We start from the raw sequence: 23,828 nt of genomic DNA, 5'->3' as shown, positions 1-23,828 counted from the left end.
GAACTCATTCAACAATCTGAAGGGTGCAGCTGACATAAACATAGAGACAAAAAATATTTGAATGATCAGAGAATGAGAGTACAAAACCAGAGTTGATTCACTTCACATTTGCGTGCTCCATTTTTTCTATTGAATGACGATTGACGACGCTCAACTTTTCTCTTCTTTGAAACTCAAATCTTCCAACATGTTAACTGAACTGCCCAAGCGCGATCATCAGTTGCTACGGAAGAAAGCCATCGCCGCTGGAACTCTTGCTAGAGACTTCACCGTCGCATTTGCCATTCAGTATCCCCTCGATGTTGTCCAAACTAGGCTTCAAGGTTCCTTTTCTATCTCTCTATTTTTCATATAACCCATTTTACTTTAGAGTATTCAATATTTTCAACCATTACTTGATGATTTCACAGTTAACGAGGGTCAACTCTTCTCTCAATTTCCCAAATACAACAACACTGCTCACGCCATTTTCTCCGTAACTTGCAAAGAGGTTCGTGTTTTCTTTCTTTCTTTGTCAATTACAGTTCTAATTACCTTCATCATTAAATTTGTAGGATATGCTCGTGATAATTTCAAATTAAATAAATCTTTTTTGCTTTGTTGATTATGTTATGTTCCTGCAGATTTGAAGGTGTCTGAGGTTTTTACAAGGGAATCCCTCTGAACCTTTTCACAATTTCTGAACCTTTTGGTAAAATTAATAGACAGTCATTCATTTCACAACCCCCACAGCACAAACTATGTTTAAAATCCCATATATCTAAAATCAATTTAATGATTTGTTAATAGTAAGAACAACACATAAGTTATTACATTGAATAAGAAAAATCGCATCTGTGCCACAAGCTAGACAAAGGGGTGGACAATACTTGTCTCAAACGAAAATTGTTGAAGATTCCCTAATCTAGAGATAGTTTACGGATGAAGGAAAGGATTTCCTCCGAAACAATTTGAGCTTTCTCTTGATGTATATGGTGGTGACCATCTAGTATAACCACTTCAAGGTTGGGAACAAGACTCTTGAAAATATCACCTTCCACAAAATCTTTTGTACCCCCATTTTGAAAACCAACATCTTTGTCTCCAGCAATAAACTTAGTTGGAACTGTTATCTTTGATCCTTGCCATGGTGCTAGAAGCTCCCAGCTTCTGTAACCATGGAGTGTGAATAAATGGATTGTTGTATAAAAACTAAACAAAAAAACATAGGAAAAATGGTACTTACAGGTCCATTGCGCGGTAGTAATTGAATGCACCAGTGAAACCAGACTCTTGGAATTTGTCTGCAAAAACCATGAGTTCTTCCTCAGTTATCCACGACGGCAAAACCGAAGGAGTTGGCAAGAAATCAACGATCTCCATGCCAGGAGGAGCTGTTATAAAATGTGTCCATGTAATCAGTAAAAACTTCTTCATCACTGTCAAACAATCATATCTAGCAAAAGCTCTCTCTGCACGACCTGGTTCCTGCCAACCACGCAATTTCGATGAAAATTAGTCTCGAGTATAGTTCTTTGATCTTTAACTTTATCAAGCCATAAAAAGAGTAATCTACCTGAAATTGGCAAACATGAGCTCCGTCTCCGTATACTTTTCTTATAGTTTCAACAGTTTTATCAGTTGGAGATCTTGGAAAGTAAGGAACACCTAGAGCAACAAACCCCTTCACTCTATCAGGCCTAAATAGACTTAGGTGCCATCCAATGTTTGCACCCCAGTCAGATCCTACTACATATGCCTTTATTCAAAAGAGATAGAGCGAATAAATTAGGAAAAAGGATAGTTTAAGGACTAAAATTGTGTACAATCATATCTCAATAAATATCTAGCTACACATTTATGTTGATCCTACCTATATTAAGACCTAAAGCGATAGACGTATAAGGCCTCGTTTTTACTGACTCAAACATATATGACCTTGCAATAATCAATAAAATTGACGTAGAGGTGTTGGCGCAACATGAAAATGTCACGTTGAACATGAATTTGGAGGTCTATCTACAACATGAAAAAACCTGGAGGCTCAAGAGATTTGGTTTTGACATACATACCTTATGTTCACCAAAATGATCAAGAAGACCAATAAGGTCACCTACGATGTGGTGAAGAGTGTAGGAATCGGAGTTGATAGGAGAATCAGAGTCACCATATCCTCTTAGATCAGGTGCAACAGCATGATAACCATTTTGGGCCAAATAGTTTAGTTGATGGCGCCAAGAATACCATATTTCTGGGAAACCATGAAGGAGTAGAACTAGTGGTCCTGTTCCTTGTTCTGCTACATGTATATTTATTCCGTTGGTTTTGATGCTTTGGTGATTCACTTCACTCATGAACATGGTTCCTAATAAAAAATTTTGTATCGTACAAAAGATTACAAAAGATGGAGCTAGGAGATGATCAAAGGAAAGAAAAAAAGTGGTTGATAAATGTCAAAGGTTAGTTCAGAGCAAAATTTGACTTGGTATCTTTCAAAGAATTATAAATTACTACTTCTTCTAGATGGGATATTCCCATAAACATTGAGAATTTAGATGAGACATGTTGTCAATTGTGTATCATTTATTTAGTTTATCTTTTAGTTGAACATTTGTTATTTTAAGGTGGAAATAATATATGCCTTCTTTGAAGAATGGATATGTTGCATTAGCAGACCATGGACGCAACATTTAAATTATTGATTTAGCAGCCCCATTTATTAATAATTTTAGGGTTAAATTGGGACCTTCTAAATTTAGTCCTTACTTAATTTTAATAGTGCTTTTAGTCCCTATAAAAAATTTCTGCACTTAGTTTTAGTCTCTCCTAAATCTAAATTTGCTTAACTATGCTTAAACTTTTAAGATTTTAAACAATTTTTTACAGAAGTGTTAAGAACATTACTAATAGTTCATCTGCAAAAAATTATCTGAAAATTTTATATCTACGTCCAGAATTTTGTTACTTTTATCTTTAACTTTTTTCCTTTACAAAAATTTATATTTAATTCATTTCATGTTAAAAAAAATCTAAATTTTAGTAAACGAACCTTTTGTAACGTTCTAAACTTGTCTCAAAATAATCGTTTAAAAATTTAAGAGTTTAAGGATAATTAGAGAAACTTTGTTTTAGTAGGGACTAAAACTACATGTAAATTATTTTTATAAGGACTAAAAAGACTATTAAAATTAAGTAAGGATTAAACTTAGAAGTTTCAAACAATTTTGTGAAAGTTTTGGTGACAGGTTTATAAGTTTGATAAAAATTCATTTTGAACACGAAAATGCCTACACCTTTAGCAATGTGATACACACTAGGCCCCTTCTCTTGTTTGAGCATTGGCTAACAACTATCTTACTTTTCCCTTCAAAAAAAAACAAGCAACTCTCTTACTTTTTTTCTCTTTTTGGTTCGCTTGATTAACATTTGTAAGATTTTAATAAAGTAACTAGTTGATCCTTGGAATTGAAATGTTCAACTCTCATGCAAAAATTACAAATATTTTTGGATGAGCAGATCATAAGGATGTAGTTCAGAAGTTCCATGAAAAACAAAATTCATTGCTAAAGTCTTAGATTTGGCGACACATATAAAGTAGAGATTCCAATAAAGCTGGAGAACCCAAGTAACTAGTCGCCATTGTTGTTACGCAAGATGTCCCCAAAGCCCGATCTTTCAGGGTTGTTGAAAGAGCTTCCATCCACATTCACTTTAATGATGTCTTCAAGAAGATGAATCCAAGTAACCTCACATGTCGGTTTTTGAATGGTAGGAGTACCTAGTACCTGCAAGAAAAGGGTTATAAAATAATACAAGAATGAATTTTGTTAAGACATTGCCCGATAATCCATTTACCGTCATTGAACACCAAGTCATTTCAAGTCTACCAAATGACCTAACAAGTGACTATAAACATAATTTCATTAAAAGATTAAACATGATCAACAAATCAATCAAAGAATTGTGCGGTTGACATGAATTTCATCAAGTATTTAAATTTGAACACTATTTTATAAAACGAGCTTATGTGATAATATGATGACTTTTTAATAATTGTAATTGAAAAATAGTTTTACACAATGCACCTCTATAAATATTTTTGTTATATTAGTGACAATTATCATGTCAAGTGTAAAAATAAGCATTTTTTTAAAAAGACAAGTTTAAAAATAAGTTTTTGATATAGAGTAATGTGTGAAAAGAAGATCGACAATATCGATATTAAGTCAAAAACTTTCACGTAATTAAACTTACAATTTTGTATGAATTTCAAATGATATTTCTCACTTTTTTACGTATACAATAAGAATCAAGTATCATCCTTTTAAAAAATAATAATAAGAATCAAGTATTATCTCATTAGTGAAGCATACTACTTTCTTTACTACAAAATCCACTGATCTTCTATTTACATATTCATACCACATAAGCATATTTAAACATCTTTCCTTCCATAGGTCTCTTGTTGATATTGTCATTTTTAACTCTATCACGTTTGGTCGTAGGACACATCCAACAAAATATTTTGTTCAAACAACATCGACGATCTTACAGCTTAACTCTATCATGTTTGGTCTTAGGATACATCCAACAAAATATTTTGTTCATACAACATCGACGATCTTACAACTGTTCGATAAATTTTTTCTACAATATCATCATTACTTTTGTACCACATAAAACACGTGAGATCTTTCTCTATTTCAACCATCCTAATTGAATATAATAATTTATTTCATCGTCATTTTGTATCATGAATCTTTTTTTAGGTTACTTGTATCATGAATCTAAGATATAATATTATTTTTTCTTCAGGAATGAACCCAAGATATATAAACTCATTTTTTCTCATAAAAATTGAGAGGCAAATAATAAAAAGTGGGTCATTTAAAGAATGGATTTGTTAGAACACATCCACTAGTTTTTATGTGAGAGTGTTTTAGCAAGCTACACTTTAAGATGTATTTAACTATTTTTTATTTATCATTTGCTAAAACACTCATTCTAAAAAATAAATAAATGTATTATAGCAAATGCCTATAAGAGTTGCTAACGCACACCAACATACACCTCAAGTGTATTTATCAACTTTTTAATTATAATATATTAAAACACTCGCACATAAAAAACTACCCTTTGTGTTCTAGCAAACCCTTTAAAAAAAAAAAAAAAAAGAAGGCGATGATAAGGAAAAAGAAATTGGAGTTGCATAAAAGGAGATAGAGATGGTGGCGGCGATATTGACCATGAGAACAGGAACTTCCGATTTTTTCACACAAAAACTCTTCCCTCTAAACATCATCACCACCAACACAAAACCTCGCATTCAACGCACCTCTTCCTATTATTTCTTTCAACCATATCAAATGGCTGAACCCCCACGAACCGATAATACACCCGCGCCGCACCCGATCCAACCCAAACCTAACTCCACCGTCGAGAAGAAGGAGATTCCTCCTCCGCCGGAGAAACCCGATCCCGGTGATTGTTGTGGTAGCGGATGCGTCAGATGTGTTTGGGATGTTTATTATGATGAGCTTGAAGAATATAATAAGCTTTATAAAGATAAAGATCTAGATTCTAATCCCAAATCAAAACCCTGATTTTCAAGGGTTTGTTGTATATCTGTTGTAATACTATCTCATATATTTTTTCATACTCAACATTACCATTAATTGATTCAATTTTACTTAATAATTATATATTTGATCTTTTGAATTTTTATTGATTGAATATTTGATAATTCCTAATGCTGCAATGGATTACATTTTTGAGAGAAAAAAGACATGAAGATGAGTTTGTTTAATAATTGTTATAATCATGTTTATACACTGTTTTTTGAGTTTTGATTGAAGCACAGACACGGGACACATTACACTGATACGGACAAGTCTGAGACCGATAAAATGTCTGGCATCTGTGCTTCAATTTTCAATGTAATCACCAGTGTGTCGGGGACACCCTCTGATTAGAAGTGTTCATGCAACAACTCTTGAGCATTTTGTTTTAGCATTGCTTTCTTGATTGATCCCTGGCTCAATACATATGGGTTAAGTGGATTTCTCTGTCAATGCCTATATAAATTATGAGGAGTTTTTAGTTCCTTAGAACTCAATTATAGTTCTTGGGGTTCGGGAACTCCTACAATTCTATATCCCATTATTGTTAAATATATCAATTTACTAATACTGTTTGGATTAATTTTTAACTTTTTAAATGTTCTTAATTGAACAAGTCTATGGAAGTTTATGCTTTTGTAAGCTGGAATGAATTTAGCATTGCTTACTTGATTAATAATCCATGACTCAATACATATGGGTCTAGTGGATGCCTTTGTCAATGCTTATATAAATGATTGGGAGTTTTTAGTTCCTTAGAACTTTTATAGTTCTTGGGGTTCGGGAACTCCTACACTTCTTTTACCTACTATTGTTCAATATCCATATATTGCAATACATTTTGGTTTAGCTTTTAACTTATAATTATAGAATTAACTTATAATTATAGAAGTCTCTTAATTGATTAAGTTTATGGTTCATTTAAAAGTTTTTGTAAGTTTATGCTTGTATAGGTAGGAATGAAGATGTTATGGGATTTGTCAATGTCTGAACCATTAGCATTTTGTTTTAGCATTACATACTTCTTTCCTGGCTCAATACATATGAGTTAAGTGGATACCCTTGTCAATGCTTATATAAATGATTGAGTTTTTAGTTCCTTAGAACTCTTATATAGTTCTTGGGGTTCGGGAACTCCTACAGTATACAACTTTTTAATCTATAAATTGTTCTCAATGAAATTAAGTATGATGAATTTATTGTTCATTTACAGAAAGGTTTGGAAGTTTATTTGTTTATGTAGGAATATGATGGTGTAGTGGTGTTTCTGATTTCTGAGTCATGTGCATTTTATTATAGCATTGCATACTTTTTTCCCTGGCTCAAAACATATGGGTTAAGTGGATGCCCTTGTTAATGCTTATATAAATGATTGAGTTTTTAGTTCCTTAGAATTTATATAGTTCTTGGGGTTCGGGAACTCTTACAATATTTGAAGGTACCAAATATTTCTCTCATTTTTGCATTGCACCATTTGACACATTTGCCTAGCATGATGCTAAATAAGAAGTCTACTACATAGTTTTCAAGTGGTACTAATGTAAAAAAGTAGCACACCACTTCTGGTGATTTGATAGTTCTGAATGATCCAACAGAATAATTGGACAACATTTTAAATCAACAAACTACAAATTCTGTTACTTCCTTAACATGTATTACAGCATCGACTCTGGCGTACTACTTGAATGATACATCAATAGAAGGGTATCATGTTTTCAGACAACTATTCTCCCATCAAAGGTCTATACCATATTGAAACCAATGTCACTGCATGTTGCTCTGCTTGATTGAAACTATTCGTCTGAGATTGAACATTAAGAGTTGGGTCGCCAGTGACTTTTCTTTGCACAGAGCGACCCTTCTTGGTTTTTGGAGGTTTTGGAGGTTATTTCCCAATTCAGAGATTTCACCAACTTCTCCACTTCATCAATTACACTAGCTTCATCACGGACAACCAAATGACCCCCTGGTCTAAGTATTCTATCAACCTCTGCTGTAACAGGAACAAGTTGGCACCTGACAAGCCAAAACAATATAATAATGTAAACCAAATCTGTGCAAATTCTTAAGCCTCTTGAGAAATACTATGAAAAATATATGGTAATACTTTCATTTATACCTAGTCTTTAGATTTGAGAAAAGATGATCTGCATGCAGTAGATCATAAGTTCGTGGATATGTGCTGAAGGATTCACACCAATCATGGTATATTCCAATAAGACCTCTCTCATAGATGATAGGCAGTGTGTCTCCAGCATCCACATTCACCACGTTGAACACCCAAAGAGGAAGATCCTTCAAAGCTGCTGCAAATCTACATACATAACATGACTTTGATAATTACCCTTCATGATCAATGATTCAGTAATGTTACTACTATTTGTTATAGGCCGATTATTAGGACTAATACTAGAAGTAATTTAAAACATGTAATAGCTGTAGTCCAAGTTGAATGCTTACCCTCCATAAGTGGCTCTCATGTCCATGACATTTCTCACATCTGACCAACCAACACCCATGTTGCTAAGCTCATCTACAACATTGTATTTCCAACGTTTACCATCAGCTGCAAAATCTTTAGATGATGGTTTTTCACCCTGTGCATCGTTTAACCAATATGGTGCTTTTTGTAGTCTTTGAGGCCAAGCATCAGGCCATTTAGCTCCTCTCTCAGTGTTGTCAGCAGCCAACTTATGCATGCAAGCTTGTAGAGGTACATACCTAAATATTTGATAGATAAAAATGAAAAAATTGTTACAATGTACTTCTCCCTTGTTTTCATGGTTTTAAATTAGTTCTACACATTAGGCCACATCAATCGTACGTATCCTTCATTTTGCAATATTAAGGATTGTTATGTAAAATGTAATTCAAAAAACCATTTCATGAGCTACATCCCATGCACCTAAAAGATTCTAACTAACAGTTGAGTTTACCAAGCATTATTTGGATCGTCATCATCTTTGCACATTGGAGGTTGGCTTTGGTCTCTCTGCTCATAACATTCATTGGAAGTGGTTTTTCTGAAGAAGGCAGCACCAACTTGATTCAGAGTATCATTTTTTATAGTCACAAGATCCCAACACATGGACTTGGTCAACGCGGTCATTTCTGAAAGAAAATAACAAAATATAACCATGTATAAAAAATTCCAAGTTATTATTATTCATCACTACATAACAAAGATAAGATATGTATTTAATTAATTATATTATATATATATATATATCTCACGCTTCCATATCTCCACATCTTCCTCTAACGTTTGGTACACAGGAGTGGCAGACCATACAAAAAAACCACCTGGTCTAAGAACCCGGTTCAATTCCAAAAGCAACTTACCACCTATAAAAAGAGTAACACATTTCTAATTATACATGATCAATGCAAACTAAAGCAAGAAATAATAAGGCAAGGAAAAAGAGATGTAGTGAGATCAACCTTCTTCATGCCAAGGTACTCGACATCGCGCACAATGTATAAGATCGAAGACACGGCTTGGGAATTGCAACCTTTGAGTACCCATGACAGCAGATATAGCTGGTATTCCTCTCTCAAGTGCAAACTGAACTTGTGCTTCATGCTCATCTTTTGGGGCAAAAGACATAGCAATAACATCTCTTTCAAATAGGTAACCTCCAAAACTACCAACACCACACCCAACGTCAAGTATAACCCTTGTATGCTTCCCCCATGCAATATCTGGCTGAGCCTGTGCAACAATCAACCATTCTTTTCAAAAATCATGTGTGAAATTGTACACTAATATCAATTATTTTCTAGAAGTTGTACACTTATATTATACCAACATGACATTATAAGATTAAGAATAACATTGTACCTCACATACTCTATACAAGATTAACATTGTACATTACATACTCTATAAGTTGTATAAACTAAGCGAAGTTCATTGGATTACTGTGTAGTATCACAACATTTGGTCTATTTAGGAAAAATAATTATTACCTTTTGAAGAAAATCAATATAATGGAGAGCACCATGAATGAACTGAGTGCCACCACCAGGGAATGTCAAAAACTCACCCATCAACTTCACCCAATTTTGATGTCCCTTCACTTCAGCTAGCTTAACGTGTGGTACATTGTGGTACCATATCTGTTGAAACGCAGAGTAAAGTTTTTAGTTTTGAGAAACTCATGTACACATTTATTACTAAAAGTCATATTTGAATTGACTTATTTGAGTTTATCTGCTAATATAAACATTTGCTATTCTGTTTGAGAGAGCTTATGAAAACAATTTATTATGTCTTTTCATAAGTTCTCCATGATAGCTTATGAAAACAGTTTATAGCCTCTCAGCCCTATTATCAAGTTTGAATACAATGGAAGAGTCGGATTGTAACAAAAAAAGAAAGCTTCTCTTTTGTAATAGTCTGGCTCCTCCACCGAGTTCAAACTTGACCATGGGACTATACCACATAATTGTTACTCATGATCCTTCCGGTGCCATGCGAGTTTCAACCTTATGTGGAATTCTAAGTCTTACGTTATTTTATCTTTTGTTGTAGAAATAACTTATACATAAACACTTATTATAAACATTTATTTCATAAGCATGGAATTAAGTTATTTATAGCCTTACTCTAATAAAAGAATTATCTTAATTTCAAGATATATATATATATATATATATATATATATATATATATATATATATATATAAGAGCAATATATTTAGAACCTTATCTCTACTACCAGGCCATGGAACATGTGTTTTGTATCCTTGAGGAAGTGAGACAAGGCAAGTTGGTGCATCCTCAGGACAATGCCTCTCTCTATGTTCATAGTGTTTTCTATGTGAAGTCTTAAGATACTTTTCATTGTCCAAACATGGAATATAATCAGCACCAGCGGTTACATTGCATATACTCCACTTCAAATCTTGCACTTCTTGATCAACAACACTATTGGTACTACTACCTGATTCATTTATGTTTTGTCTCTCTTTTTCACCTCTAGATTCATCTGCTTGTGTCGACCATTGTTTCTTCGATTCCTTCTTCGAAGATTTCCTCCTCTTCTTCTTCTCTGGTTTCGGTTTCTCTACTACTTCCTCCTGACTCTCTTTTTCTGGTTCTTTTGGTTCTTCTTTGGACATTTTCTTTTGTTCTATTTCCATGATCTTGTTTTCACCTTTGTCATCTTTTAGTTGTTCATTCACTCCATCTCCATTGTTCTTAGACCCTTGATCATTATTGTCAAACCTTTGACCATCTTGTTGTTGATCACCCTTTGCATTTTGGTTTTCACCTTCTACAGCATCTTTGTTATTGTTTCCTTCAGACACTTGAGTACTTTCTTCATCTTTCTCAGAAACAATATTTTTCTGATCATCATTTGAATTTTTCTGTTTCTGTTTTTGAGAAAATGAATTTTTATGATCTTGTTTTGGTTGGTCATTGTTGTTGTTATTAGCAACATCACTTTTGATAGCATCATCCGGTAGATTACCAGGATTGTCTCCGTACACAGTAGCAGTATCCTTTTGATCTTTGCTCTTTGTGTTGGTTTCAGATGTTGATCCATCCGAGTTTTTCTCGTTGTTTGTAGTTTCTAATGTTGAATCATCTGAGTTGTTGTTGTTGTTGTTATTGTTGTTGTTGTTGTTATTGTTATTGTCGTTGTTGTTCGTGGTTTCAGACGTTGATTCATCTGAGTTATTATTATTGTTGTTGGTTGTGCTTTCGGACGTTGATTCATCTGAGTTATTGTTGTTGTTGGTGGTGCTTTCGGATGTTGAATCGTCTGAATTATTGTTGTTGTTGTCGTCGTTGTTCTTGTTGGTTTGATCAATTCGGTCATCGTTGGAAGAAAAATCGTTGGTGGTGGAAGCAGAGTTATCAACAGCTGAACGTGTTTTAGGTGAAACAACAGAGTTTGATGTTAGCATCCATACACCTAAGACACATAGTGTAATAAAGACTAATGTTGTTATAGTTGATGTGTAAGATGTTGTTGATGAGGATCTTCTGCTGTTACGTGATTTGTTTGGAAGTGCCATAGATTATTTGATTTTGTTAATTATGAAAAAGGTGGTGATAGTGAGAGTGAAATTGATTGTTAGAGAAAAGAAAGGTATTTTTTTTTCCCTTGGTGAAGTTTGTGAGGAAAGAAATGTATTGTTCTAAATTTAGAAAGTTGGAAATTATCAATGATCCAAAAGAGACGGAATAGGGAATTTTTTGTTCAAGACAAAATTGGTTACTATGTCAGGGAGGGAGTAGAAGTAGTAGACAATACAAAGAAAAAACAAATGGTTGATTTTGGTCACTTGGTCTTCTGTTTCATCTTTTAATTCCCGTCTTTCCTTCCTATCAATATTTTGCTTCTTAATATATATGGAAGAGTATAAAAGAGAAAAAAAAATTCATCCATTTTAGTGGTACTTATTAATCAATTTGGTCAAATGTTTTTTTTATGAGAATGTTCTTACCTTAACTCCATTTTAGTAGACCTTTAACTCCTTAATTCAACCAAATGAGTTACTCTTCCGTCTCATTTAAGAGCGTCTTATAAGAACTAATATGGTCAAATGTCAATTTACACGATGTCTCAAACTTGCTTTTATTTTTCAAGTTTTTTTTTTTTTTTTTTTTTTTTTTTACGAATATTTAATAAGATCAAAATTGCATTTTAAGGTTGTATCACTGCTACATTTTGGGTCTGCAACATTTAGTTTTTTCCGGTTTTGTGAATGATAATTTGTTTTATTTCCTTTATATTAAGTTTTTTACTATATACATTTTTAATAAAAAATTTACATAACAAAAAACATGAGGCACGGAAATAAATGTAGGACTAATCATACCTCATCATCAATATTAGTTCTACTTCTATTAGAACAGGCGAGAATTTTTTAGGTAGTGAAAACATGTAAGAATAAATACGTTAAATCAATTCTAGGGAAGGAGAAAATCAAAATTTGTTTATTTATTACTTTTCTCATGCTAGCCATTTCTCGTGCGTATTATTTTTTTTTTTACGAAAATATACGTATGATTTTCGAATTCTATAATCTGAAATGTGTTTTACCTTTGATTTGAGGTGGGATGGGGTGGAAAAAAAAAAGAGTTTTTCTCATAAATTCAGATTTTTTATAATCCTAACACCTTGATTTTTTCGGATCCTAAACATCAATTTTATAGGAAAAAATAGTCCGGATTATATAATATGAACTATATCAGCACAAATTTTGAATATGTTTGTAACATGTATAACCAATTTAATGACCATATTATGTTATAGGTCATTGTTAGTTGTTCCTAGTCGAAAATCCGGTTTCAGAATACTTGATCAAATTGCTCCGAAACTTTAAAAAAAAATTGAAGAATCAAGACTCTCATATAAGAAATTTCTTGTTGGACTCCACCCCTCAAAATCCAAAATTTCATTGTTGAAACCCATTTTTCATATTCTCAGAAAAATCTGGAAAAAACAAAAATTCATTAGTTTTATTTGATTTTTAGAATTTTTTGATTGCATTTTTATATATTTTATTTTATTTTATTTGACATATTTTATCATTTTTTTACTTTTTTTTATTGTTTTTATAAGCAAAATTTTCAACTGTTGAAATGAAAGAGACTATGATTGTTGCTCATTCATAAGCATAATTTAGATTATACAATCCGAAAACAACCACATTGTGTTCAAATTATATAATCCGAAATCTCATGAAAAAATGTAAAAAAAAAGAAAAAAAAGAGAGAGAACATATGAAAAGGTAATAGGGTGAAAAGAGTAATAGTCTAAAATTTGTTTAAGAAAAGCCAACCCAAAACATAACAAGGCCACAACAATCCTTTAATTAGATTCCCAACAGAAAACTTACTCTATACCCCGCATTCATATCTTCACCCCCTACAAATTATTATATTTTTAGCAACTCACCTAAAGATTAGTTGATTTTTTTACCCTATACCCCGTTGTTTAGTTGATGTTGTCGAGATTCAATTCCTTGTAACTTTGTTTCTTGCTTTATGTTTTGTTTTTCCATTGATAAAAAAAATGATAACGAGCGTTTCTAAGGATACTCTTTAAGAATTTTAGATAATAACTTTTTATGAAAATTTATATAACAAATGTGTTGAAAATTAAAATATTTTACTTTTAATAGAATAATTCTTATTTTTATATCTTTAAAGAGTGTCTGGAGACATCCGTCAGCAAGAAGAAAATAAAATATTAAGGCCTAGTACAATGAGGGGTTCACTATTCATTTGATGGGTCATTTCTCTTTTTAAAAAAATTTGATGGCTCATTTCTTATGATCAGTGAAAGAGAATTCTACTAGGTACTCAGTCTTTCTACCCCATAAATCCATCAAAATTATGAAATAATCTCATTTAAGTGGTGTCTGCGTTCAAGTGATTGGAAAGAAATTGGATTATGAAACAAAAAAGCAGGGGCTACCTCAAGGTACAAACTTTGAGGCTCTATTTGCGAATTGAGAGTAAAGGAGAGGAAAGAGTTTGAGGAATAGAAATTGAAAAAAATAGAGAAATCTTTTATTTTTTGAAATAGTAATTTTGTAGAGAATGATAATAAATGTTTATTATTAATATATTTTTAATTTTGAGAGTATTATACCAATTTACAAAACCTTTCTACAATACATTTTTTAGTTCCCCTATTTTATAAGAATTTTGTATTACAAAAAAAAAAACCTTCTAAAGTCATCCACTCCGAAAACCCTTTATCCCTTCCACTTTTTGATTGATTTTAATTAAAGTAATAATCTCTTCTCTCCTCCAAACTCGAACGTGAAAATTTATTTTGCTTGATGCTTAAATTGATTTGTGCAGAAGTTATGAATCTTACACCAATCAATGAACTCACGCCCATGGAAAGGCCTCATAACTCTAGCTCGACGGACTGCGGCTACCGCAAGTGACAAACTCCAAACTTTGAACTGGATCCATCCCCGTAACAAATAGTTCCAAAATTGTATGATAATAATTCAATTTAGTCTCTAACATCTTAACAGTAGAGATTAAATTTGTTGATATTCTCTCTTAATTGGTGGTTATCTGATCTTTGGTCAAGTCATCAAAATGATTCCAACACATGGAAAAAGAAGATAGAACCTCCAAGGTCTCAAGAGTCTTTCTTTGAACCTTGAGACTACACATTCAAACTTAGAAAATAATGTGAACATGTTATTTACAAGAGTACTTGTAAATTCAAGCATTGACTAACCATTATCTATGCAGCATTCTTCTCGTATAAATAGGAGGAATTGCAAGGAGTTTCATAATTCTAAGAGTTCCAATCCAAGAGTGATAGCGAGATATAGAGTTCTAGAAATTCTCTTCGAGAGAAAGAGTTTTGTTTTCATCATAATTTGGTAAGAGTTGAAAGATATCCTCTTGTATCAAGATAACTATAATCCTACTTTTACTGAACTTGGTCCTATGGTTTTTCGTTCACACTGACAAGGTTTTCCACATAAAGGTTCTTGGTGTGACTTTACTACTCTATTCTCTTTTGTTTTTGCTTGCTTAGTGTCAATTTTGACTTCACATATGAAGGGAATTTTGCATGCATTTTCCAACATTTTATATACTCTACGTGTTACTCATTATATTTATATTGGTTAAAATTTAAAGTATGATACTTGCTGGTGGAGGTTTAGTTAGTTGGTAATGAGTCAACTCATACCCTATAAGGTGTGGGTTCAACTCCGTTGTAAACGGAGTACCGTTTTGATGGACGATTTGTAAATACTTTTGTTAGTATCTATAGAACTTTGAGATCTGTATTGATTGTGATAAGTCTCTGAAATTCAACTTACATTAACTTCTTTTTTATAGAGATTATGCCGAAAATGGTTGTTTACTCAACAATTATTTATATTTAATGGTTAATTCTACAAATTTATGTATGTACTGCCTTTGGATATGAAGTATAATTCTCTCAATGAAAATAAAGTATCCTATCTTATATGACCCACATCCAGTAGAGAATCGAGATCGAGCTAATAAATTCATAGTGATGTGAATTTGTGACACAGCCATATATCTATCTATATGGTTTTTGCAATGATTTCCAACAAAGCTTAATCCGGTGGAAAAAAAAAAGTTGTTTAGATTCTTTTCTATCATCTTTGCTTTCTTTCTTACAGTACCAAGTGTACCTATATATAATAAAATAATATAAATAATCTAAGCTCTTGTGACATAATGTTAATCAAGAGACATGTATGAGACATGGGTTTGATCACTCTTTACTTAAACTGAAAGGTTATTATGAGGAGAAATGATATTTGAACAATCATTTTTTACAACTTTTTTAACAATTTTCTCTCTCATACTCACATTATTTTTTTACGTTCTCTCTCTATTACTTTGATTTTTGTGTCACTACCTCATTTCCTTTGTAAAATTTTGGTTGTCACAAAAATTCTCACATATATGGATGTTCAAATAACACAATTCTATTATGACTATTTAATAATATTATTATGTATATAAATTAATCAATTACTTGGTAAACGGAGGCAGATGTCTTGGACTGACATCTTTTAAAAATGTATGAAACTCAAATTACCCTACTATATAGGTCAAAGATTAAAAGGAGTAAAAGAAAGTAATAATCGAATATACCATAGCTAGTGGACTATGTTCCTAATAGATATATATCATTAGAGTTCAGTTATCAATTATTACTCATGATGTTGATCCCACTCCAAACATGACAATTATTGAGTGAAACAACAATTTGAAAGTAGAGGTCCTATAATTTGGTCCGTACAAGAATCATGCTAACATGCGGTGGCGGAGTCAGAAATTTTGATTAGTGGAGACATCATATATATATATATATATATATATATATATATATATATATATATATATATATAATTTGTAGCATTGAATATATATTACATTTTATTTTTGGAAGCAGAAATATACGAGACAATTATTCTCTACAATTTGTCATTTTTTAAAAATGATATTATTGAACTCTTGAAGTTTTTGATCAACCACTTGATAGAACAATTGAACTTGTTAGAAATTTTCTCCAATTTGCACTTTCACTTTTTTTCTTCCAATTTGTAAAACCTTCTATTACTAAGACCTTACACTGCCACTATTTCTAAATAGTAATGTCGATCATACTTAAAATTTCAGATGAATTTAATTAAGTATTGATCCATGGTAAACCACTTATCAAGATAATCTAACAAAGAACTTAAGTGTACCACATGTGTAAATAAATATTATAACAATAAGTTATTTTGCAAAATACTAATATAAATTGATCTCTTATATATATAAATTAACTTTGTGACCACCGGTGATACTTTGATGGTATCAATTAACTTTGCAAGACTACAATGAGATGAGACAATGGTTTGGCAACAATTTATGTTTTAAGTAGAAAGACTCACGAGAGCTCTCTATATGTGGTTAATTTTAACTAATAACTTAGGAATAGAAAAACGTCAAGGGTGTATAATCTTTTTGTGACACTTTTTTTTCTTCAAATGACTCAGTTATTATGGGACAGATGGAGTATACGTTTTTAGAATTTCTTCAATATATATTTTTAGAATATTCTTAAAATTCAAGATATATTAATCATAAGCATTAATTTATCATTCTTTAAAAAAAATCAAAAAATTGAAATATTTGTTCTTTTTCCTCCATATATCTCACCCCTTAAAACTCTCCCTTTCCCCTTTCAAAAAAAAAAATTGTCTCATTCCCCTCTCCTTCAAACTCTCAAACAAAACTTTTGTGAGTGTCTATGTGACTTTTTAGAACAAAATAAAATCATCAATCAATTCATTAGAACTAAATGGTTTCATCATTTTTTTTTTTTTGAGGGAATATTGGTTTCATCAATTTAAAAGATCAAATTGTCCGATCATTGGTTCACGACAATAGCAAGAACCAAAATGGTGATAAACTCCAAAATATATATTGCTTAAACTTAATTGTTTTATTATTTGAATGATGATTAATTTGTACTCAAAAGTCAAAACAATGTTACTATTTTTAGAATATTCACTACAAAGTATATGAATGTATAATTTAAAAAGAAATGTGTCTAGTTAAATTGAGAATGAGCAGCATAATACTATCAAAGATAGAGACTTTTCAAAGGTTGCCATAAAATAAAACAATGATAAAAAGAAGGGGAAGGAAGTGTTGCTCAAGCAAAAAGATGATGCTGCCATTTTACTATTTTAGGTGATGCATCACTTTCAGAATTCACTCAGTCGCAGACTAGAGTATATGTGGATATGGTACTAACGATATGTTTGTTCAATGGTAGCAATTTTAAATTGATTGTACACTAACTATCCTAATATCAAATTATCAATGTAATGTAATAGCTGGCAAGCAATTGTTGTCATGAACAAGTTTTACATGTGGTGCTACAATAGAATGATCATTAAGAATCGTATAAAAGTGCGGCATCAACGTATTAAGTTGAATAATTTGATCCTTCAATTTTTATATTTTTTGATTAATTTGATAAATTTAAAAAAAGAAAAAATGTATTAAGTGAAAGAGTTTTAGGGGGTGTATTGGATTAGGATTTTAAAAGACTATTTTAATAAAAAAAGTCTTTAAGATTTTAAAAGACTGTGTGAGATTGTATTGATTCTAAGAGATTTTAAAAGACTTTTTATGTAAAAGACTTTATACGCTCAAGATTTTAAAGGATTTATCACACTGACTTTTAAGGATTTCAAAGGATTTTATGTGATTTTAAAATTTCAAAGGATTCAATGAATTTTAGGGGAAAAAGAACAAACTTACAAGCGTGAATGATAAAAATAAGGCTCAATTGCACTTTTGGCCCCCTATCTTTCTAAAATTTACGATTTTGGCCCCCTAACTAATTAAAATACAAAACAGCCCCTTATGTATTGAATCTTTGGCAGTTTTGGCCCCCAAGACCACTTTTGACTTAGTCTTTGCTGATGTGGCACCCACAATGGTCGACACGTGGCACCTCACTTAAGGGATATGGGTGCCACGTTAGCGAAGACTAAGTTAAAAGTGGCCTTGGGGGCCAAAACTGCCAAAGATCTAATACATAGGGGGCTGTTTTGTATTTTAATTAGTTAGGGGCCAAAATCGCAACTTTTGAAAAGATAGGGGGCCAAAAGTGCAATTAAGCCTAGAAATAATGAACAGATAAATTCTAGCATTTAAATAAAGAAAAATAAAACCAATAAAAAATTATTTTACTATTGATTTTCAAATTTTAAGAATTTTATGGATTTTATAAGATTTTAAAGGACTGAAAAACACTCTAACACATTATTCTCAATACACATTTTTTATTTGTTAAAAATCCGCAAAATTCAATTGTACATATTTAAAATTATGCCAGCACTTACAAATCTTTCAAAAAAAAAAATGTTGTGTCAGCCATTACAAATCGGTCGAGTTTACACGAGTTTACCTAGTGTTAACTCAATCAAATCCGTTAAACCTTCCGATTTTACTAGAAACCGAGTTTACCTCAGAGTTAACACGATTTTTGTACCTAAAAACGTAAACTCGGTAATCTCGGAGAGTTAACACTCAATTTGCGAAAAATTGATTACGACATACTCTCTATCATAATATTCTCAATACAATTTTTTATTTTTTTATGACATAGAGAGAGGGAGAGAAGGGGGATGAGAGATGAGAGAGAGAGAGAGAGAGAGAGAGAGAGAGAGAGAGAGAGAGAGAGAGAGAGAGAGAGAAAGAGAGAATGGAGAGATAGAGAAACGAAGAGAGAAAGGAGAGAATAGGGAGGGGGAATAGTAACTTTTAAAAGAAAAACAATCTCAAGAAATCTCATCTTTTCATGAAAGACTTTCTCTTGTTAAAATTACACTACAAAATCCCACAAAATCCAATTTATTAAACAATCATTCGAAATTTGAATGATTTTGAATACCACAAGACTTTTTTTAAGTGATGAAAAGTCTTGATTGAATACCTCAAGACTTTTTTAAAATGACAAAGAGTCTTGATTGAATACCACAAGACTTTTTTTAAGTTGTAAAAAGTCTTGATTGAATACCACAAGACTTTTTCATGATTAAAAAGTCTTTTAAAATCCCATAGAATCCTAATCCAATACATCCTTAAAGTGGTGGATTGTTAGTTCAAAGCAAATTTGCACATATAACTAATGAAAACAGTCAGAAGTGGAAGAGGACAAATACATTCCTATTTTTTAATCTGATGTGGTAATTCCAAGTGTTTTTATGGGTTGTATATGCAAAGTTGTTTTAAACCGACGGTGCATCGTATTTAAACTCTAAGTGAAAACAGTACACTAAAAAGTGTCATTATATATAAAAAAAAGTTTATTAATGAATCTTCGTATGGATTATAGAGATAGAAATTATCTCTAAAATAAAAACATAAAAATAACAGTTTAAAATAATTAATTAATAAACTAATTTTTATTTTTATTTTGTGAATCAAGAGAGCAAGAAAGACATCAAGGAGAAGCTAGACATTAATAAACTAATTCTAAATAACAAATTAAAAAACTAATATCAATTACAATCATTCTTGTTGTGTCAAACCAGATATTCATCCAAGTTCCACGTTGGGTAGTGAGACGAAAAATGAGTTAGAAGGTTATAATAAATATAGCAAGGTATATTGAGATTTCTTCACCACAACATCTCTAGAATAATGGATGTACTAGGAGTTTGTATAGTTGTGTGTCATAAGAGAATTTGCAATTTCTCTGTGCAAAAATTATAATTGAGAGGTTTGCAATTTTGCTCATTTAAAAATTACAATTGCGTGAGAAGAATTTGCAATTTTGTCCATAAAAATGTATAAAGAGGTTTGCCATTTTTCATATAAAATATTGTAGATTCATTAATAAATATTTTATCGTGAGATTATGGATGTAGGTATGAAGTTCCAAACCACAATCTCGTTAGCCATTTTTGTCTTTTTTTTGGTCGTTGTACTTCCACTTTGTAGATATTTTTTTCGATTGTTTTTCCAACAACATCAGAGCAATGTGTCAACCAAAAGAGGAATAGAAGTTGTGTTGTATCATTCATTTCAAGAGAGGTCAATAGTCATCTTATTTGTATTTTATCTTAGAGATGTTATGGTGAAGTTAGATATTCCTTTGTTTCATAAGAGGATAAATTTCTCTTTATGGCAATGCACAAGTCCAAAAATCATGGAGCATTTGCGACGCCAAAAAGAGAAGTTGGAAAAGTTGAAGTGTACTCCCTGAAATATGGTTAGTCAAGAGGATACTCTTTCACTCTTTGAAGATGAAGTCGATGACGAAGTGAAAAAAATGTGGCACTTTGGACGATGGGGGATTGTGATGTGTCAAAATGAGCATTCATGTAAATCTCGCATCAGGTAGTGAGCAGAATGGAACAATAAAAGGTATAGGTTATTATAAATATAGAGTTAAATTGAGTTTTCTTCACTTTAACTTCTCTAGTCTTCCAGGTGTACTTGGGGTTTGGGTAGTGTGTGTCATGAGAGTGTTTGTAATTTTTTTGTCTAAAAAATATACTTGAGAGAGGGTTTGCAATTTTTTCGTCCGAAAATTGTACTTGAGATAGGTTTAAAATTTTATCCATATTAAAATTGCAATTTTATGAGAGTTAAGAGAGTTTAGAGTTTTGTCAATAAAAACTATAAGAAAGAAATTGCAATTTTCTATTATAAAAACTTGCAAATTGAGTAACAAATATTTTGTTGAGAGATTATGGATGTAGGTATATGAAATCCAAACCACAATCTTGTGAGTTATTTTTGTCTTTTTTTTCCTTCCAATTTTGTGATAGTGTTTCCGCTTTGGAGAGATTTTCTCTACGTGTTTTCTCAAGAAATCAGCGCGGCGCACGTATCCTTGCCCCCAATGTGCGGGGCTATCTCTTTGCATCTTGTTCATTTCATCCACTTGTACTCCTTGGCGCTTTATATCTCTCTGTGTCTTGTTCATTAGCACATGTGGCGCATAACTTCATCTTCTATTCTTTCATTCCATCCATCATCATTAGCATGATGTGTGTGTGTGGAAGGGGGGCATGCCTACATGTTCTCAGAGGTGGTGGAACTGGTTGTGCTCCTCCTTTGTTTTGATTTCCCCCCTCATACAATATACTTCAAATTTTCCCGATTGTGTTTGCTTGTTCTTTCTGAGTCTGGATGCAGAATGGAGGGGTTTTCACTAACCAACAACTGGTAGTTCCTTCCTTAGATCCGAACAAACTTCATACTAATGCAAGCTTCTATGTCAAGCTTCATACAAACTAGTATTTTCTTCCTTTCTCATACCTGGCTACCAAGTCAAGATGTCTTGTAAAGAATGCAGTAACATTCACAACCCTGTTATTGAAAACATATCAAATATATAACAATTCACGGTGTCCCATAACACCATTGTAACCTCCATCGAATATTGTGTTTGCCATAACATTTTGGACATACCTGAAATAGATATTTAATGTATGCATGATAAATTCCAGAAATTGGTTAAATTGCATGTATAATTAATGCACTTATTAACTTGTTTTGCAAGTTATTTAACGTAAAAACTCCAACTTAATAGATAAATAACAATTTTTGCTTTTTATACATAATGTCAACCATTTTTGTAGGTAAACTCACTTGCCATGGAATTTAAGATCAAAAAGGAAGGAAAAATATGCCAAGAAGCTTGCTAAGCGAGGCAAGTTAGAGAGTTAAAGAAATCTGAATTTGAAGGCGTGGCTAAGCGAGCTAATATGGAAGATTGTGGATTCTCAATGCTGATATGGAAGAAATCCAGCGGTGAAGAAACGTCAGCTCGCTAAGCGAGCTTATGTTTTTTGAAATAGTATAAATAGATGACATCATGCAAAAAAAAAAAAAAGGGAGATTACACTTCCCAGAAACATAAAAACAGAGAAAAAAATGTAGAGCAAGTCTACAACAAGGAGATTAAAGGTGGATTCACAGCAGTTGTTGAGAAATCAACCACTGAGATGCGTATAGGCTAACATACATGAGTATTTCATGGTAGGTCCTTTCATAAGATTCTTTAAGTTGAATTACATTACCTCATTGTCCACATTAAAGGCGAGCCTTCCATTCTTGTGGTCTATGACTTCCATTCTTGTGGTCTATGACTGCTCTTGTTGTAGTGAGGAAGGGTCTACCTAAGAGGAATTGGATTGAATGATGGATGTTCAATTACCATGAATAGTTAAAACTATTAGCCTAAGATTGAATGATGATCCTCCATGAAATTGTATGAACCATGTGATCTTGATGTCCTTTTCTAATGCAATTCAAATTATGTTTATTTAATATATCTTGTTCTTAATGCTTTTCAATTTCACATCAACTTTGAATTGAACCTAGGTTGTGAATCACTATTAGCCCTAGGTTTTGTAACCTGGTTTAGATATTATTATTGTTGTTATTATTATTATTGGCTTGGTAATTTACTTAGGAATATGAAATTTATTAGTATGATTTAGGTTAATGTTCCTTAACGCTTTTGATGATATGATTTTCACCTACGAGATTAGGTTTCTATATTAGATAAACGGGATATCTTAGCACAATCGGACTTGGTTTACCTTGTTAGATGTCATGAATATAAACATTGAATTGTGAATTGGATTAGGCACTAGATTGGCCAAACAAGGAAACATATGGGATTCAGAAAACTATAATCATTCACCATCATTATGTTTTGAACTATCTATTATTTAAGTATTGCTTTAATTGCCGAGTAAAAACACAATCCTTTGTGGAGACAATATTTTACCTATCACTTTTTTACTTGTGTGATTTTGTATACTTACTGAATTTGTTCATCATAGTCATTATAAATTGCTGGCGAAGATCCTAGCTAAAATTCTAGGAGTTGTAATGGATTCTTTTATTTTGAGTAATTAGTCGGCTTTCTTGAAGGGAATATACTTGGTAGACGGTGTCTTGGTGGTTAATGAGGTAGTCGGTCTTGCGAAGAGGAAACAAATAGAGTGCATGATCCTCCAAGTGAATTTAAAAAAACGTACGATTCAGTTACTTGGAATTTTTTGGACTATGTTATCAAGGTTGTAGGTTAATGGTTGCCATGCAGAGGAAGTTAATATTAGCACAGGTTTGAAACAAGGTAATTCATTAGCGCCATTTTTGTTTCTTTTAGTGGGTGAGGTGATTCAAAATGGCTACTTCAAGCATAGTTTTAAAACTCGGCT

General features: G+C 32.1%; 3 protein-coding genes across 3 annotated transcripts; 1 reads left to right on the top strand and 2 right to left on the bottom strand.

The window, feature by feature from the left end:
- Positions 1 to 739: 739 nt before the first annotated feature.
- On the bottom strand, positions 740 to 2,549 carry LOC25501614 (epoxide hydrolase A). The gene is made up of 4 exons (XM_013590921.3): positions 2,052 to 2,549; positions 1,556 to 1,738; positions 1,226 to 1,467; positions 740 to 1,149 (listed from the first exon to the last, which is right to left on the bottom strand). The coding sequence occupies exons 1-4, from the start codon at positions 2,337 to 2,339 to the stop codon at positions 900 to 902; spliced, it is 963 nt and encodes a 320-aa protein (XP_013446375.1). The 5' UTR covers positions 2,340 to 2,549; the 3' UTR covers positions 740 to 899.
- Positions 2,550 to 5,204: 2,655 nt separating this feature from the next.
- On the top strand, positions 5,205 to 5,582 carry LOC25501613 (uncharacterized). Its single transcript, XM_013590920.2, has one exon. The coding sequence runs from the start codon at positions 5,205 to 5,207 to the stop codon at positions 5,580 to 5,582; it is 378 nt and encodes a 125-aa protein (XP_013446374.2).
- A 1,616-nt stretch (positions 5,583 to 7,198) lies between these two features.
- On the bottom strand, positions 7,199 to 11,624 carry LOC25501612 (probable methyltransferase PMT24). Its single transcript, XM_013590919.3, has 8 exons — positions 10,305 to 11,624; positions 9,567 to 9,716; positions 9,039 to 9,309; positions 8,832 to 8,942; positions 8,534 to 8,708; positions 8,058 to 8,318; positions 7,717 to 7,911; positions 7,199 to 7,613 (listed from the first exon to the last, which is right to left on the bottom strand). The coding sequence occupies exons 1-8, from the start codon at positions 11,622 to 11,624 to the stop codon at positions 7,412 to 7,414; spliced, it is 2,685 nt and encodes an 894-aa protein (XP_013446373.3). The 3' UTR covers positions 7,199 to 7,411.
- Positions 11,625 to 23,828: the final 12,204 nt, after the last annotated feature.

The sequence above is a fragment of the Medicago truncatula genome, chromosome 8, assembly GCF_003473485.1.
Source record: "Medicago truncatula cultivar Jemalong A17 chromosome 8, MtrunA17r5.0-ANR, whole genome shotgun sequence".
NCBI classification, from domain to species: Eukaryota; Viridiplantae; Streptophyta; class Magnoliopsida; order Fabales; family Fabaceae; genus Medicago; species Medicago truncatula.
This window is presented reverse-complemented; position numbering and strand designations above follow the sequence as displayed.